Source organism: Eubalaena glacialis, chromosome 11 (genome assembly GCF_028564815.1).
Source record: "Eubalaena glacialis isolate mEubGla1 chromosome 11, mEubGla1.1.hap2.+ XY, whole genome shotgun sequence".
NCBI lineage: Eukaryota > Metazoa > Chordata > Mammalia > Artiodactyla > Balaenidae > Eubalaena > Eubalaena glacialis.
In genome coordinates, this window is record NC_083726.1 from 6240092 (window position 1) to 6256489 (window position 16398).

The 16398-nt window shown below is 57.7% G+C and overlaps 1 protein-coding gene across 2 annotated transcripts in view; it reads left to right on the top strand.

Annotated features, from left to right (window-relative positions):
• The window catches only part of SCUBE1 (signal peptide, CUB domain and EGF like domain containing 1), a 133116-nt gene that overhangs the window by 70651 nt on the left and 46067 nt on the right, over window positions 1-16398 (top strand). Inside the window, exons 5-7 of one of the 2 annotated variants that reach the window (XM_061204418.1) lie at window positions 59-184; window positions 4774-4890; window positions 7475-7564. In XM_061204418.1, the coding sequence (XP_061060401.1) occupies window positions 59-184; window positions 4774-4890; window positions 7475-7564 (333 nt within the window). The remainder of the gene's footprint in view (window positions 1-58; window positions 185-4773; window positions 4891-7474; window positions 7565-16398) is intronic. The other variant, XM_061204419.1, reaches the window with a different exon arrangement.

The window sequence follows — 16398 nt, forward strand, 5'->3', positions numbered from 1 at the left end:
AGCCTGAAATTTTCTCTCTCCCTGGTCCCCAACCCCTCTCTTGTCTGTCTCTTCCCAGAGGGTATGAACTGCATGAACAAAGACCATGGCTGTGCCCACATCTGCCGAGAGACGCCCAAAGGTGGGGTGGCTTGTGACTGCAGGCCCGGCTTTGACCTTGCCCACAACCAGAAGGACTGCACACGTAGGTAGATGGAGGCAAAGGGGTCAGACATCCCCACGCGTCTCCTGCCGTTGCTTTGTGGGGGGTCTGTCCAGTCTGCTGGACGTTGCCTGAGAAGGGCACTCAGTCCCCTGGGGGGGAGAGAAGGGCAGGGCCCCCCCCCGAAGGGGCCTGGGAGGCATGAGGTACAGGGGCCGTAAGCCCCAGGCTCGGGGATTCCCTGGCATAGTACCACTGACACAGTCCCAGACCTGGCCTGGATCTTACGCAGGGCCCTGTGTGACAGCCCTGCCGGTGCTCATCGTAACCCCTTCCTTCCCCCCTGCCCCCGACCCGAGAGACCCATTGAGAGGCCCTGTGCTCGAGCTCTCCAGCAGGAACGGAGGGACTGTGGGTTCTCAGTGAGCCAGGGCAGCCCTTGGTAACAGAATGGTATAAAGAAGGCATGGAGGGGACTTCCCTGGTGGCGCAATGGTTGAGAATCCGCCTGCCAATGCAGGGGACACGGGTTCAAGCCCTGATCAGGGAAGATCCCACATGCCGCAGAGCAACTAAGCCCGCGCGCCACAACTACTGAGCCTGTGCTCTAGAGCCCATGCTCTGCAACAGGAGAGGCCACCGCAATGAGAAGCCCACGCACCGCAACAAAGAGTAGACCCCGCTCACCGCAACTAGAAAAACCCCACGCGCAGCAATGAAAACCCAATGCAGCCAAAAAATAAATAAATAAATTTATTAAAAAAAAAAAAAAAAAGAAGGCAAGGAGCTTGGTTCTGCGGGGGTCCCAGCGCAGGCTGTGCTGAGCTTATTTCCAGGATCAAAGACCAGAGCTCATAGCCTAGCCCTGAAAGGCCCCCTATAAATGATGATACCCTGGGAAATCTGGATTGAATGAGGCCTCTGGTCAAAGGTGCCATTTCAGGACCAGCTTGGAGGTCAGCCTGCAGGACGCAGGCGTAATCCAGCCTCTTAATGTGGTCACCCAACACTGCCCAGCAGGAGTGGGAGCCAGCAAACGAAGTGAGACAGTGGCTGAACACACTCAGTCCTCAAAAGCTTCGGATGCACTGCATCCTCCCAACACTGCGTGGGGGTGGCAGGATGTGGCCTCTGCTCGCTGGGCAGCCAGGATGCCCAGATTGATGTGATGTTTGCCGTGTGTCTGAAAAGAGTGGAGGGAGGCTGGTGTGAGTGCTGCCCATCTCTGGCCAGAGACAAGCGCTTCATACCAGGCCCACTTTCTGCTGCAGAAAAATGGTGTGAAGGAGTCTGAGTCCAACTCCCAGGCTGGCCACTGAACCAGGAGACAGACGCTGACCAGCTCTCCTAAAGAAAATGGCCTTTCTTTCCATCCTTCATTCTGTGGAGAAGACAGCTGGCCTTTGCCAGCCCGTCATCCTTAGTCATCGTGATTCTCCCAGTTGTCCTCCGCTCTCCTCAAACAGTCATCGAGATCTCGGGGACCCACGTGCCTCAGACGTAGTCCCTGTCACCACGGGACCTCGTGCTCCAGCCCCCACTCCTGATTCGTCCGTTCCCCAAGGTGAAGACACTTCCTCCTGCCCAGGTTGGTCCCAGATGTGGACCAGCTTCCTCTTCTAGTCATTCCTGCGGGATCGCAGTGATCAACACGTACGCTGTCACCAAGGGGAGGACCAATCAGGGACGCTGTTGACGGGGAAATGCCTGGCTCTAACTCAGGGCCTCCTGTCCTCTACACCAGATGGATCCCTTTAGCTGCAGAGAAACCTCCTGCCACCTGGCAACCTTCAGAACAGAGAAGGAATAACTCCAGCTTCCCAGTCCTCCCCGTGGGGTAATCTGAGCTTCCTCAGCACAAAGGCCAAGGACCAGCATGTGTGGCGTGGGCAGGCTTGTTGACAGGCTCTGCCAGGAGGAAAGCACATTCCTTCAGTCAGCAAGACTGGCTGACGCCCACCCTGGCCAAGCCCTGTGCTAGGTGCCGGAGAGAGAGAGCTGTGGGCCCCAGGAAGTGGCTGGGACTGACTGACTGGCTGCCTAATCCTATAGTTCCGTGTGGGGCAAGTGCTACAAGTGCTACAAGGGGACGGTTTGCTCAGAGAGCATCTCCTGAGGGACCAACCTGGTCTGAGAGGTCAGGGATAAGGAGGGCTCCGTGCACGGCCAAGACTCCCCCACCCCACCCGGACAGAGAAGAGCTAAGCCCGCGCCCCGAACTTTTGGTAAAGCGGATAGAGTCCCACCCTCTCTGCTCAGTGGCTGGGTGTTGCCAAGGTGTGTGGAGAGTCCAGCACCCATCCTGGAGCCCAGGAGTGGGTGACTGCCCTGCAGCCCTCCTGCCGAGGGACAGCACCCCTGGCTGTCCACCCCGTCAGCTTTGGTTTCTTCTGTGCGGTTAATGTGGATTAGCGTAAAGTTAGCTCTGAGACTTCCCTCTAGCCCTTGAGCTCACTTGAGGCCCAGGAAATTCTAGATCTGGAGTTGGGTCGGGGGCTGAGGCCTGGCCTAGGCAGCCGCTATGAACAAGCGGGACCACAGGGGACTCTGCCCAAACTTTCCTCCCTCCACAGCCCAGGACTCACTCCAGGGCCAGAGGAGGTTTCCTCCATCCTTCTCTGGGTCTTCCCGGAGCTCAGGGCTCCAGTATTTACTTCCGTGTACGTGCTATAGGCTCTCTACGTGCTCACAGCTCGGCCTGTGTGGTCTGGGAGATGCATGCGGGCCTGTATAGAGGGAGCAAGAGAAAGTGGCCCTCGCTCCGGTTGCCTCAGACAGGCCCGTGTCCTCCTTAGAGTCACTTGCAGGGTGCCGTCCATCTCCTGGAGCCCAGAGCCTGGAAAGAACTGTCCCATCACTGGTCCACCCCTGCCCACCCTGAATGGGGCTTTTCTCAGTCCGGAAAGGCACATGATGTCCACCCCAAGGTGGGGCTCTCTCCTCACCTGAGATCCGTGCTAAGCGGCAGCCCCCTGGGACCTTGGCTTCCCTGAGGCTCCTTCCGTGCAGAGAGATGAGAGGCCCTGACTCCAGACTGCCGGGCACCCAGAAATGCTGGGAGAAGAGACACTCCCACACAGAGGGGCCAGAGGGCTTGGTGACAAAGCCCCAGCTGTTTCCTGAAGCAGTTCTGCATGTCCTTGAAGTGTCGCCCCGGAAGCTGGGTCCCTCCTTCGGATGGTCACAAGCTCCCTGTGGAAGAGGCAGCCCGCCAGGGCCACTGGTCGCTGAGGACAGTGTCTGGGACAATGAGCAGGGACCATCCTCCTTGCGTCCTCCTCACCTGGCAGGGAGACTGCGTGTGGCCAGGTTGACGGGGCCAGCGTCGCTCAGGTTGGAAACCCCAGAGCCTCCGTGCTGTTCTCTGGGTGAAAGGAGTACCTGGGAAACTCAGCTGCAGAGCTCAGTTCTGAAACACCTGGAATCCTTCACCGGGGAGTTGCCACCAAGTGACCTCCCTCTGGCCCCAGCCCTGCTCATGGGTCACCTGATAAAACATCATTCAGGCTCTGCCAGTTTGGAATTTTCTGCTCCTCTGACCGTGGTTGGTCTGAGATTTACTTCTGCATACCTGATCATCATTAGGGTTTTCAAATAAATTCAGAGTGTAGATAGAATTCTGGACAAATGGGTAAGGTCTCCAGGAAGACACCCTGTCCTCAAGGCCCCAGTGTACCTTTTGCATACAGATGACGGGCACCCTGTCACCTTACAGCAGAGTAAAGCAGGGACAGCAAGAAGCCCTGCCATGGAGATCTTGGATCTCCTTTTGCGATATCCCTCACCCCGGGAAGAGAGAACAATGTGTTTTCTTTTCAATAAACTTGAATTTCTCCTTTTCCCTACTTCAGACGGGCTCCTGCTTATTCAGCCCCCTTTTCAGTGACCCGGGTTGCTGATGCTGTGAAACATTTTAAGATCCTGGGCTGAAGGGCAGCAGCTCCTCCAGGCCATAGGCACTGCGCCCTATGTAACACGTTTAAATAAAAGGTCATTTTCAAACCTGCATCTGAGATGCCATTAATTTGCATATGTTCTGTCTGTTTGGACATTTCCTTGGGAGGATTAGGGCTTAGAGTGGATAGAGATTGAGGTGGCTGCTGGGACTTGGAGGGAATAGGCATCCGTGGGGACATCCTTCCACATGCCCCAAGACGTAAGCAAAAGAAAGAAAAGTCTGCGAGAGCTAAGGAAATGAGCGCCACCCCTCACATAGGCCTGCCCCCTCCCACCGCCTTGAAGAGTATGCCTGGTATTAACAGACATTTGCCCCATCGGGACAGGCTATTGTAAAGTGTCTTTTGCAACCTAGGAAGCATAAAATTGTCTAGCTTATCCCTTTCTTCAACTAACACTATCTGAGTGCATCAGCTGTGTGCCAGCTCTGTTCGAAGCCCAGACGACCCAAAGTCCATTCTCTGTCCCACCCCAGTTCGCCTCTAGGGAGTGAGCGATTCCATCCAAGACCCCAGAGGGGCTGATGTCCAGGGAAATGTGTGCCTCTGCACTGACTGTCTCATGTCCCCACTTTCCTCCCCCCATCCCTTAAAGAAACAACCAACGGCGATAAACTAATCGTTTTTGTTGTCATTCTGTTTATACACACGTATGTACACTTTGGGCCTAACTAGTAACCTGTAACTATGGAAACGGAGGCTGCCAGCACAGCTGTGAGGACACGGACACAGGCCCCATGTGCGGCTGCCACCAGAAGTACGCCCTGCACTCAGACGGTCGGACGTGCATCGGTGAGTAAGCGCTTTCGCCAAGCACCAGCGCTCTGCGCCACCCTCCCCCCGGGGTGCCCATGTGGCCCGGAAGTGGCCACGCCCCACTGCGTCCTGGTTTCCAAGAAGGAAGCTTAGGGGAGAAAAGAAAGGGAGCCCCCCACGGTACTGATGGGGCTGGCGGGCGACCCCAAGGGGAGCTTTCTGTGAACACTTCCCAGGGTGGCCCATCCACCCAGACCAAGCGCCTCTGCTTTGTGTCACTGCGGGTTTTCTGAGGGGCCTCATCCTCCGCGTGCAGGTGGTCCCAGGCAGGTGATCTGTGGGGAGGAGGGTGGTGTGTGCACCTTTGGAGGGCAGCTTCTGTTCCTGAAGCACAGGGGTTTCCTCCCCTAATGTGGAGACACACCGGAGACTCGGCTGGCCTGCATCACCACCTCCTTGGTGGTGTGAGCTGCCCACAGCATCTGGAAAACCAAGAGGTTTTCTCAGAAAACTGCTTTCAGTCTTGGTTGTCTAGAACACCAGGGGAGAGGGCTGGTGTGAATCCCGGATCAGGTCTGGGTGTTTTTAACTGCTCTCCACTCCCGAGCTACGGGGCCTCTCGCCGGACCTCCTCTCCCACCTAGAGCCCCTTCTTCTCGGGTGCCCCCTCCTGACACCCCTCGGGTGTCACCTCACCTGTTACAAGAGTGTCAGTTTCAGTCTCTGTCACCTCCGTCCTCCTGGTCCTTATTTCTAAGGGGAAGCTTGAGTATTTGTGATTATCTCAAGTTATAATCACTAGTAAGTTCCTTCCCCACTCAAAAATGACAGCCAATTTTTTAACTGAGAAAAAGAGGAATTTCAAAGTTGGTGCCCAGAGTTCATCCTCTTCTTTCTCTTCAACACTGGCAAAGTTCAGCAACCCCCCACAAGTCAGTTATCATATTCATTTTTTTAAAAGCCCTGTTTTTTTATTATCGACTCAGAAGATATTTCTTGAGGGACTTTCAAGTAACAGAAAAGGGTTGGCAAGCAAGCAAAGCCATGAAGCCCGGAGTCTGCTGTCACCTTCTGTCCCCTGTGGCTCTGCTCCCTTGTACCCCGGGGGAGTCGGGCGGAGGGGCCGGGCACCAGTGGTCGCGTCCCAGTCCCGGCTGTCGTCCCAGGTGCTGCCTGCGTGGTCCTCCCTTCCTCTGTGTGGTCTCTCCTCTCAGACAGCCATTTTGGGTTTCATTTTATCTCATTCCTCCTGCTTTTCTGGTGATGGTCCCTGATTGCCTGTCTTGTCTGATAACTGACGTTCATTAATTATTTTCAGAGCCAAAAGCCAAACCAAACCAAAGAACCAAAAAAAAAAAAAAAAAAAAAAAAAAAAATTCAAAGCAGAACCCGGTCTCAGACCAGTGTCTCTATTGCAGCCTGATCCCATCTAGAACCTCCTTTCCCACCTCTCTCCCTGTCTCCACTGTCCCCCCGGGGGCTCTCCCAGGCCCGCCGGCCCCCTTCCTGTCTCGTCTGCTGGGGTCTCCCGCAGCGTTTGCGTCTGCAGTGGAGCCGCCTCTTCCAGCCCCCGGACACGCGCCCAGCCTCGTCTAACACTTCGTGTCTTTGTCCACCTGGCTCATCCTCTCTTCTGTTTTTATCCTTTAGTGTCCGCTGCACGTGAAGGCCCCTGCTTGGATCTGCTCTCTAACATAACTTCCCTCTCCCTACCCCTTCCCCTCCCCTCTCCTTAGAAATCCTTTCCCAGACCCAGCTCCTGGGCCCTGGGCCGTTACTCCCTGCTGGCCCAGAGGACCTTTCATCTGCCTTTGCTCACTGCTCCTCGGGCTCCCCCGGGAGCGGATGTCCCCACGCATCTCACGTGCTCCTCTACGGGAAACATCCCGGCAGCTCCCGGCTGCCCAGCCGGCTGTCTCTCTCTCTGCACGCTCCTAAAACGACCGCCCCTCTTTGCAGCCCCCCGTCGAGCACTGGAGCGTCTCGCTCCAGTCCTCCATAGACAAGCAGGCAACCAGCGCTGCCCAAATCGACCCCCTGGTTTCTCTGTGTCTGTTCGGTTGGATCCACCGTTGAGTGTATGCGTGTTTGTCCCTCCGTATGTTTTGTTCTTAATTTTGCATGAGTGTTTGACACATGTTCACGCCCTTGAGACAGGGCGTCTGCTGTCCAGGCGCATCCATCACCGGACCTCGCGGGTCCTGTCCCCTTGTCCTGGGCCTTGTCCTGTGCCTGCCTCTTCAGCCCGAGCCGGGGTGTCTGCAACTGCCTGGGTCTTCGCGAGCTCCGCGGTGGTGCTGTCCACCTCTCCGGCCCTCCGCACGTGGCTCCTGTCTGCTCTGACCTCAGCCTCCTCCTGTGTCTGTTTTGCAGATGGGCCCTATGTCCCATCCGTGTCCTTTTGTGGTCGTCCCTCTTCTGCCCCCCTCCCCCGCCCTGCCGCCTCTTCGCTCTGCCCTGAACACGCCATCTGGAGGTTCCTGGGATTAGCCCCTTGGCGAGGCCCGGCGTGCTGTGTTGGCTTGGTGTGCGCCACGCCAAGAGGCTGACTGTCTTGGGCCGCGGGAAGTGGGCTCTCATTAACCACCGGCTCCGTGTTTGTCCCTTACTTGTGTTTTAGAAAAGGATGAGGCTGCAATTGAGCGCTCTCAGTTCAGTGCCACGTCAGTAGCTGATGTGGACAAGCGGGGGAAACGGCGGCTCCTCATGGGTAACACTTTTCTTCCACTTCCTTTGTTGTACTTGCACCTTTGTTCGTGTGTGTGTGTGTGTGTGTGTGTGTGTGTGGTACGTGCTGGCGTGTGGGGTGTCTGTGTGCGTACTTGTATGTCAGGCTGTGAGAGCTGTGCTGGCATGTGGGGTGTGCGTGTGTGGGGGCTGTTCATCCGTGTGGTGTGCCCACGTGTGTGTGGTCAGGCGTGCCGTGGGTGAGTGTGAGGGGCTCTGCTCCAGATGTGAACTCACTTTTTCCTTTTTAAGGTTTTTACCCTTCATCGAATACATGTATTTCTCTGTGTGTTTGTAGCAAAGAATCCAGAGCCAATGTCTAGTGGCTTCTGCGTGTAAAGAGATGTGCTCTGTAAACCCCCTCTACTCGCAGTAATGCCCACATGTGCAGTGAGGATTCCAGGGTCAGCAAAGCAACGCTGAAACGCAGAAGCAAAGTGGGTGTTAGTGTAGAACAGGGGTTCAGGCAGCACGTCCTTATCTGTCTCCTCGCCAGAGAGGAGCCACGTCCAGGGGGAAAATAACTACATCTAGATGCGGGGCAGCAGGGTCTCAGGGGTGTCCAATCCACCCTGCTTGCTTTATAGTTGGGAAATCTGCTACCCAGAGAGGGGAGGACCGGTCAGGGTCACCTGGCAGCCCCTTCTGGCCCCAAGGCTCCCCAGTCCGTGAATGACCCCAGCCCAAGCCCACTGGGCTGGCAGTCTCAGCCCACTTTTCCCCAGTCCCCTCCCCTCGGGCCCCCACTTGCCTTGGTGGTCCATCTGATGTCCGCTGCGCTCTGAGCACTGCCCTGGGCTGGTTCCAGACTCTAGGGAGGCTTGCCCAGAAACACCTGGGGCCGCTCTGGGCGGCTGGAGGCCTGCTGGTGTGGCTGATCCCGGGCAGGGTGAGGAAAAAGGAGAAAATAACTGCTCTGCAACCGAGCTCGGTCTGCAGAACAGAAGAGCCATCTGTCTCCACGTTCATTCGTTCCTCTGGCCCTCAGTCAGTGCCAGTTCTGGGGTCGCTGGCCCCTGGGTGGCACTAGCTGCCAGGCCTCTGGAGCACAGCTATCGGGTCACCTGGGATTGTCACGACCTTCTTTGTGGCACTCCTGTTAGGTCACACCAGCCTTGGGAGCTGTGAGGTCAGGTGGTGCATTTCCCACATCTCGGAGGAGGAAACTGAGACTCATTGGGGTGCCCTGGCTTGCCCAAGGTCACACGTTACCCTGCATAGCTGAGCTTAACCCAGAGGTCACGGCCACGTGAGCCATCTTAAGTGTTGGCGTCACAGGACCATGGAGGTCAGAGCCTAAAAGTCCCAGAGAGGTCACTTAGTTTTGTGGTCCTCGTAGGGACCTCAAAGGAGCCCAGGCATCTAGGGAGGAGAGAGGTCTGAGTGGGGCTGAGGGAGGGATGTGGCCTTGAGTGCTGGGGAGTAGGCTTGAGGTCTCCCCCAGTGAGGTTTTGAGGAGCAAAGGAAGCCATGGGCTGGCCGACAGCTCTGTGAACCCCCGGTCCATGCTGGGCAGGACAGATATAGCCCTGTTCTCAGATGAGAGCACTACAGGCCAGAGAGGCCAGACGACTCACTCTGGTTACACAGGGACAAGCTCAGGCTAGAAGCCCACTCTCTGCAAGTTCTCTGTACGAGGCTGTCTCATTGACTTGGGCCGTCTGGGTTGGCCTGGGAAGAGCTGGAAACCACGAAGGGATGGGCTTAGAGGCTCCGGCAATCAGGTGTGTCCACTGCCCTGCACAAAAGGGTGAGTCAGTACTAAGGACTTTCTGAAGAGGTGGCTGGCAGTGGGTGATGGGAACCTAAGAGCTGCTGGTGCCCTGAGGCCCAAGAGGGCCCAGGCCCCTAGGCCTCACTCACAGGAGAGGTGGGCACTGCTGCCTGAGGCCAGAGCACCAGAGCAGGGCAGGACCAGGAACTGGGCCCCCACGTGCCAAGCACCCTTCCCAGCAAGAGGATGGTGGCCGACGAGGGCTGAGCTGAGTTGGCATGAAGCAGGTGGGTGGGTACTTGCTTTTTCTAATTAGAGTTGGCAGAGAGAGTGGCTCAGAGCCAGATCCTGGTGCGGGGTCTGGGAGGTGAGGAGGGAGCACCGAGGACACAGGTCCCCTCACCCCGAGCTTGGGAGGCAGAGTTGGGAGAGCAGATCGGGGGACTCGGTGCCAGGCACAGGAAGGGCCAGGGAGATGGATGCTGATTGGCTGCCCCTGCATTCCCACCTCTCTGTCCCCACCCCACCCCCTTAGAACCTGTCCTGCCCCACAGACAGAAGAGACCTCTCCCTCCTCTGGTCTCCTGACAACACTTAAAACAGGGGGACAAGGGCCAACGGCCAAGACCACACGCCTGGCACTAGGTCACTATCCTCAGAAGCTTCCAGGAAAGGCACTCTCTAGAGCATAGGTGAGCTCCCCCCTCAAAAGCTCGTAACTCTTAGCACCTGTCTCCTCTGAGAGCAGCCCACGTGGGACACACTTAGGATCCTGCTGGGCTTCAAGCCCAACTAGTAGACCCCATGAGGCCTGGCTGCTCCCAGGCTCGGTTAATAGAGGCAAGGAGTGGAGGTGAGGGAGGTGACCATCCCCATTCTGCCCTACTGGTCAGAGCACACCTGGGACATCACGTTCAGAGCCCGGCCCCCGTGTGGAGAGAGCAGCCTAGACGGAGTTGGGTCAGCATCGCCAGCCTGTGGAAGGGAGCACAGGCAGTTCATCCCAGTGGATCCTGGGGCTGGTGGGCCGCTGGAGCCCTGTTTTAGGTCCTGGGGTGGGGGTGGGGTGGGTAGGGGGATGGGGGTAGAAGAGACAGAGGGGAAGGAGCTTGTTTTGTGGCCCAGGAAGAGATGAGGAAGCCGAGATGCTGAGGAGTCCACGGCAAGGTCAGACACTGGGTTCCCCTGACTGCTGCGCTGGCCAGCATGGGAGGTCAGAGACAAGGGACTGTTGTGAGAGGAGCCTGGGGGCCGGAATGCCCCACAGTGGTGGTCTGTGAGCAGAACCCGTTGTAGTCATGGTACACGGCTCCACCAGAGCAGGGCACGTGTGCTGCGGTCACCTGGTGGCTGAGATGGCCCGGCAGGCATCTTCCGGCCCTGAGGTGCCGATTATCTCCTGTGTGGCTGGAGCTTGTTTTTAGGGTGGGTCAGACAGGACTGAGAGAAAGGACTCCCTTCCCCCTCCGCAAGCGAGTGGGCGCAGGACAGCTCTTGCCAGCCCGGAGAGGCTCCGTGAGCACCCGCCCGTCCTCGCCACTCTCGGTGGTGACCACATCTCAGCAACAGACTTATCCTGCAGGCCCAGGGTGAAAGCCCCTTCCATGTCTCAGAGAGGGTAAGTGACCTACCTCCTCACTGCAGGCTGCTCGCCCCAATATCCCTTCCCCAAATGGAGATGGAGAATTTAGGTTTTATGTGTTTTTATAGGCTATTTGAGCCAGAACTATTTCAGAAATATTTTGCGCCCGGACTGCAGAGGTTACAAGCCCCTTAGATGTCTGCAAGTCGTTTAATTAGCAGTCTCACCTCTTAACACAGCCAAGAACCAGGATGTAAGCAAAAAACAGAGCTTCATACAAAATGTGTGGGACCCTTTACCCACATTTGAGCCTCTCGGTTCCTCTCCGGGAACCTGCCTGCTTTTGTTTCCCCAAGGGCTAGCATTTCAGCTACGGGGTTCCGGGTTTTGAAACACTAACCCAAGCGCTGACTGAACTCCGGCAGCGTCTCTCCCTCATTACGGCGCTGGCTGCTGGCCCGGGGCTCTCAGAGGCGTCCCTGAAGGGACAGGGCTCTGCAGCACGGTGGCCTGGGGCCATTCGGGCCAGGTGGCTCTGCCCCACTCTTGGGGTCTCATCTGCACCCAGTAATTGCTGTTTCCAGCTACCCCCAGTCACTGAGCACAGGCCAAGAACAGGTACAGTTATGTTTAAAGAGGCCTCAAATATGTAACTGATTTTAGATTCCCATCAAAATCAGTTAAAATGTTTGGATTTGACGGTTGGAGGGATAAATTTCAATTATCTGGCCAACTGACTTGTGTGAAACATCTGAGTCCCCAGCTAAGTTTACCACAGGCCGCCTGGGACCCTGCTTACAGCAAGATTGATGAGACACTGTGAGTCAGACTTGTCAACTCCAGGTCTTAAATCAGCTCTTTTCCCACAAGTATGCTTGGGATAGATGCTGTGTTAGTTTCCTATTGCTGCTGTTAACAAGTTACCACAAGCTTAGTGCCTTCAAGTAACACAAATGTATTATCTCCTGTAGGTCAGAAATTTGACTTGGGGCTCACTGGGCTAAAGCCAAGGTGTCAGCAGCGTTCTTTCTGGAAGCTCTAGGAACGAATCCATTGCCTTGCCTTTTCTACTTCTACAGGCCACCCACATTCCTTCACTGGTGGCCGCTTCGTCCATCTTCAAAGCCCGCAGCCCTGCATCTCTGACCCCGCTTCCGTCACCACACCTCTTTCTCTGACCTCCCTCTTCCACCTCTAAGGATCCTTATGACCACATTGGGCCCACCCAGATAATCCAGGGTAATCTCCCATCTCGAGCTCCTTAATTTAATCACATCTGCAAAGTCTTTTTTACCACGTAGGGTCACAGGGGATTAAGACATGGACATTTTAGGGGGCTGTTATTCTGCTGACCACAGATGGTTCAAACTTGGGCTGGGAAGAACCTTCCAGGTCATTTGGCTGCTGTGAGCTCCACTGAGACAGAGCCCACATCTGCCCTCTTCACTGGCTTTATCCCCGGGACCACCAATCTCCCAGCACAGGGCTAGAAGTGTGGGCGCGCTGGATGGTGCCCGAAACCCCGCCCCCGCCCCTTCGGTGGGCTTCCGGCGGCCCCTGCAGCCTCCCCAGCGCCCATTGCTCCCCCAGGCGGTCAGTGCAGTTCGGCTCACTCCCTCGGCTTTCCAGTCAGCACCCCCAGTGTCTTCCCACAGCCCTGAGAGGCAGCTGTCCCCACTTTACAGGCGAAGAAGTGAGGCCCTGAAAAGGGAAGAGACACAGCCCAGGCCACGCCATCAGTGAGCAGTAGTCTGGGCCAAGGTTCAAGGCCTGTGGACTCACTCCCACGTCCAGGGCCCTAAGTCAGGAGAAGAGCAGGCCCGAGGCTCAGGATATAGCTCAGATTTGTAGGCTCAGCATCCATTCCAGGTGGAATCTTCCCTCCTGAAAGCAGATTCACAGCCAACCCATTTGAAGGGTCCCCCTAAGCCCAGGAAAGCAGAGGTACCTGTGCTCGAGGCCCAGTGACCACAGCAATAGTTAACCTTTAGTCCCAGCTCCCTCTGGGTCTGGCATTGTCCCCAGTCCCACCTCCCAGCCACCTAGAGGGTTGGTGCTACAGTAATTCCCATTTTACTGGTGAAGAAACTGAGGCACAGAAAGGTAGCTAGGAACTCCTCTCCCTGCACTCCCACAGCTGGCACCTCCCCATCTCCCTGCCCCTCTGCACCCCTGGGCAGGGAGCCCAGGTTCCCCTTCCATTGAATGGGTACAGCACCATCATACGTTCCCTGGCTGGCCTCAGACGACGGGGGTGTGCGCGGACGGATGGCTGGGGCCTGGCACACACATGAGACAGCACCCGGTAAGGGAGCTGTTGAGAGAGTTCCAGGATGGGGGCCAGAGGGGCTGGAGACCTGGAAGGCAAGGGGAGACAGGCAGAGTGCGGCAATGACGGTAGCAATGGCTGACATGTGGGGGGCACAGACCGAACCCCATGCTGTCCCCAGCCTCATATAACCACACAGCCACCCTGAGAGGTCACTTCTCTTGACACTCACACTCCTTCTCCCCAGCTCCCGGCTACTCTGTCCTCTCAGGGGTCACCCACCCACCACTTCTTTTCTGCAGCCACCATCTCTAGGGTCCCTGGGTTTCTCCTAACTTCACCAACCTGTGTCCCAGGCCACCTCGTCCAACCCCTAATTCCAGACCCACACATTCAGTCACCGCCTGGAAGCCACCCTCCACCTGTCCCTCAGGCCCCGTACATGCAGCCTGTCCCAGGCTTCCTGCATTGGTGAGTCATGTCACCTGCCACCCTATACCCAGGTGCCATCTTGCACAGTTCTACCTGGCAAAGGTTTATCCAGACCTAACTGGACCTTCCCTGCCACCCCCATCCCAACTGCTCTCCCCTCGTCCACCAGCACCCTGTTTTGTCACAAGTCTGGGACCCCCTGACTAGGGACAGAGGTCAAGTTTGTGCCAGCTCTGATGGCCCCTGGGGTCACAGTGCAGGGCCTTGCGCAGAGCAGGAGCACAGGAAAAGCTGGTTGGCTCGGAGCAGGAACGAAGGCTTCCTGGAGGAGGTGCCCAGGGATGAGTAGGGCCTTGCTGCTCATCTTCACACAGGCAGGTGTCTGGCGAGGAAAGGGCGGGACCTGGAGCCTGGATGAGCCTGGCAATGGGAAGGGTAGATCTGAGGCAAGGGGGGTGACGACACAGGGCAGTTCCCCAGGTCAGGCTCAGCAGGAAGGCCAGCTGGAGGGAGATGGCGGGTGAACCTTGCAGCCCGGGAAAGGCACCTTCCCCTCCAGCCACAGCCTCCCTGCTAACAGGGCTGAGCCCCAGGCACTGAGCTTGTGTTCAGGAAGAACCGGGGTGGTCAGACTTCACCCCTGTCACTGAACTGATCCCACGTGTGGCTGGTCTCTGGTCAGCTGGGGTCCCCGGCTGAGGCTCTGAGCCCCTGTCCTCAGTTTAGTCACACACACGTCCTCAGTCTCTCTCACACACACGCACCATGGGCTGGTGGAAGGAGGTGGGACCTGGTGACTTAGCTGTGTCAGGAGGTCGAACTTGGGAGAGAGGGAGGGTGCCAGGCAGGGCTTATCAGAGAAAAAAAGGGGAGGCAGGGCACTGGCTGGCCCCGGGTGGGTGGACCGAGGCTCGGAGAGGATGGGACTCACCCACAGCCCCCCTGTGAGTTGGGCAGAACCAGGGATCCTGGCACCTGGGCCCTGGCACTCCGGGGACCAAGTCTGGCTAGAGGGAGCAGTCCAGCCCCTGTCCTGAGAAGGCGCAGAGCAGCCAGCCGTAAGTCCCTTGGCTTCCTTTGGAGCCTGGGGCCTTAGAGCTTTCCCCTCCATCTGGGCCTCAGACAAAATTTGAGTCTGATTCTAGCCGGTCTGTAGGCTCATCTCATCAAGTGTGAAAGCCGTGGGAGACTTCACCTCCACAGGCAGCTGACACACAGCACACTTCTGAATGCCACTTTCCCAGCCCCCAGAAATGAGAGTGGGGCAAGGGCAGGGAGTGGTGGGTGTGGGCACGCCCTCCCCGAGACCCTGAGGGCGGCTTCTGTGAGGTGGGACTGCAGGTGGAGGGGGTCCCTGCAGCTGTGTGGGCAGTGGGCTCAGCGCACCTACCGGGAAGCGTGGGCTGGGGCACACCTGAGCCCTCCGCACTCCTGCCGGGCCTGAACCTCATGTACGAGGCCGCCCCACCCCGTCCGCCGGCCCCCTCTCTGTCCCCAGTTCCCTCTCTGTCCTGCTGTAACTCTTTCCTTCCGGATTTGGTCCACGTGGGTCCCCAGTCCCTTCAGGGATGTGACCTCAGTGTCCCTGGCTGCCTGATCGCCCCTCCCCATGCCCACTTCCTGATGTTTTTCCTGATCAGCATGGCCCCCCTGCCCAGCCACACTCAGGAGGGCCCTGGAGTGGTAATACTGATTGTCCCCCAGAGCCACGAATGGAAGGCACCCCAAAGAGGCCAAGGCACCTCTTCTTTTCTCAGTACAGTTTTCAGAGGAGCCCCAGAGTATAGAAACAGACGACAGTGACCAAGCGCCTCGGTACCCCTGCCCACTGGTTCCCGTCCCACCCACCTGGGTAGGGCCTGCCCCTCAAGCCCACGCTTGCCTCCACGTGGGGGTCTCTAGCTGGCTCCAGCCAAGGGCAGGCCAGGTGGCGGCCGCTGACTCTTGACCAGCGCGTAGCCAGAGCTCAGGGCTTTCCGTGGCGGGGTTTCCTGGTCTGTCCCGAGGAAGTTGGGGCGGTTTGGGGTTGCTCAGCCGGGCTGTGTGCTTGTCCTCAGAGCAGGGACACTTGATGGCAGTCGCGCTAACAGCGACTCCCCTTCCTGGTTTGTGTTCCCGGCCCAGGCTCCGGAGCCAGACCTGGGCTCTGCGCCCGCATCGCCGCACTCACGTCTCTGAGCCTCGGCTTCCTCTTTTGCAGAAAGAGGGTTTTAGTCTCTACTCTGAAGCAGGCTGGTGAGACCCTTGGCCTGCGGCACCTGGCCGTGCGTGTGGCACGCGCCAGGTGCCCGGTCACATCCCATTCTTCCCCTGGCCGTTAGCATTTTACTGCCAGCAAGGAATACAGCCTCGAGATGGCGAGGCCCAGGCGGTGAGGCGGGAAGCCCAGGGCCTGCCTGGCCTTGGTCAGGTCGTAGGTGGGCTGGTGCAGTCAGAAGGGGGACCTGGAGAACGAGAAGGGTGAATAAGCACCTCTCAGAGGCCAGCCAGGTGCTCAGAATCTGGACCCTTCCAGGAGGCCCGCCCAGCTCACAGACTGGAACTGTGGAAAGAAAGGGCAGGTGCAGACCCCAAGGGCCAGCTTCGCTCTGCCCTGCCCCCGGCCCTGGCCCCAAGAAGTCACAGGGGAGGAGGCTTGGGGGGCACACACCAGTGCTGAAGGCCCCACCCGGAAGCAGGGAGGTTTGTGCATGGGGGCTGGGCCCTGCCTTCCTCAGCCCCAGGCTGTCATCTCGCCTGTCCTTCCCCCTGTCCCGTGTCCCTGGGGCAGCCATCAGGAATCTGGAACGAGGCTTCCCCTCTGCTGAGCAGCCTTGGGGC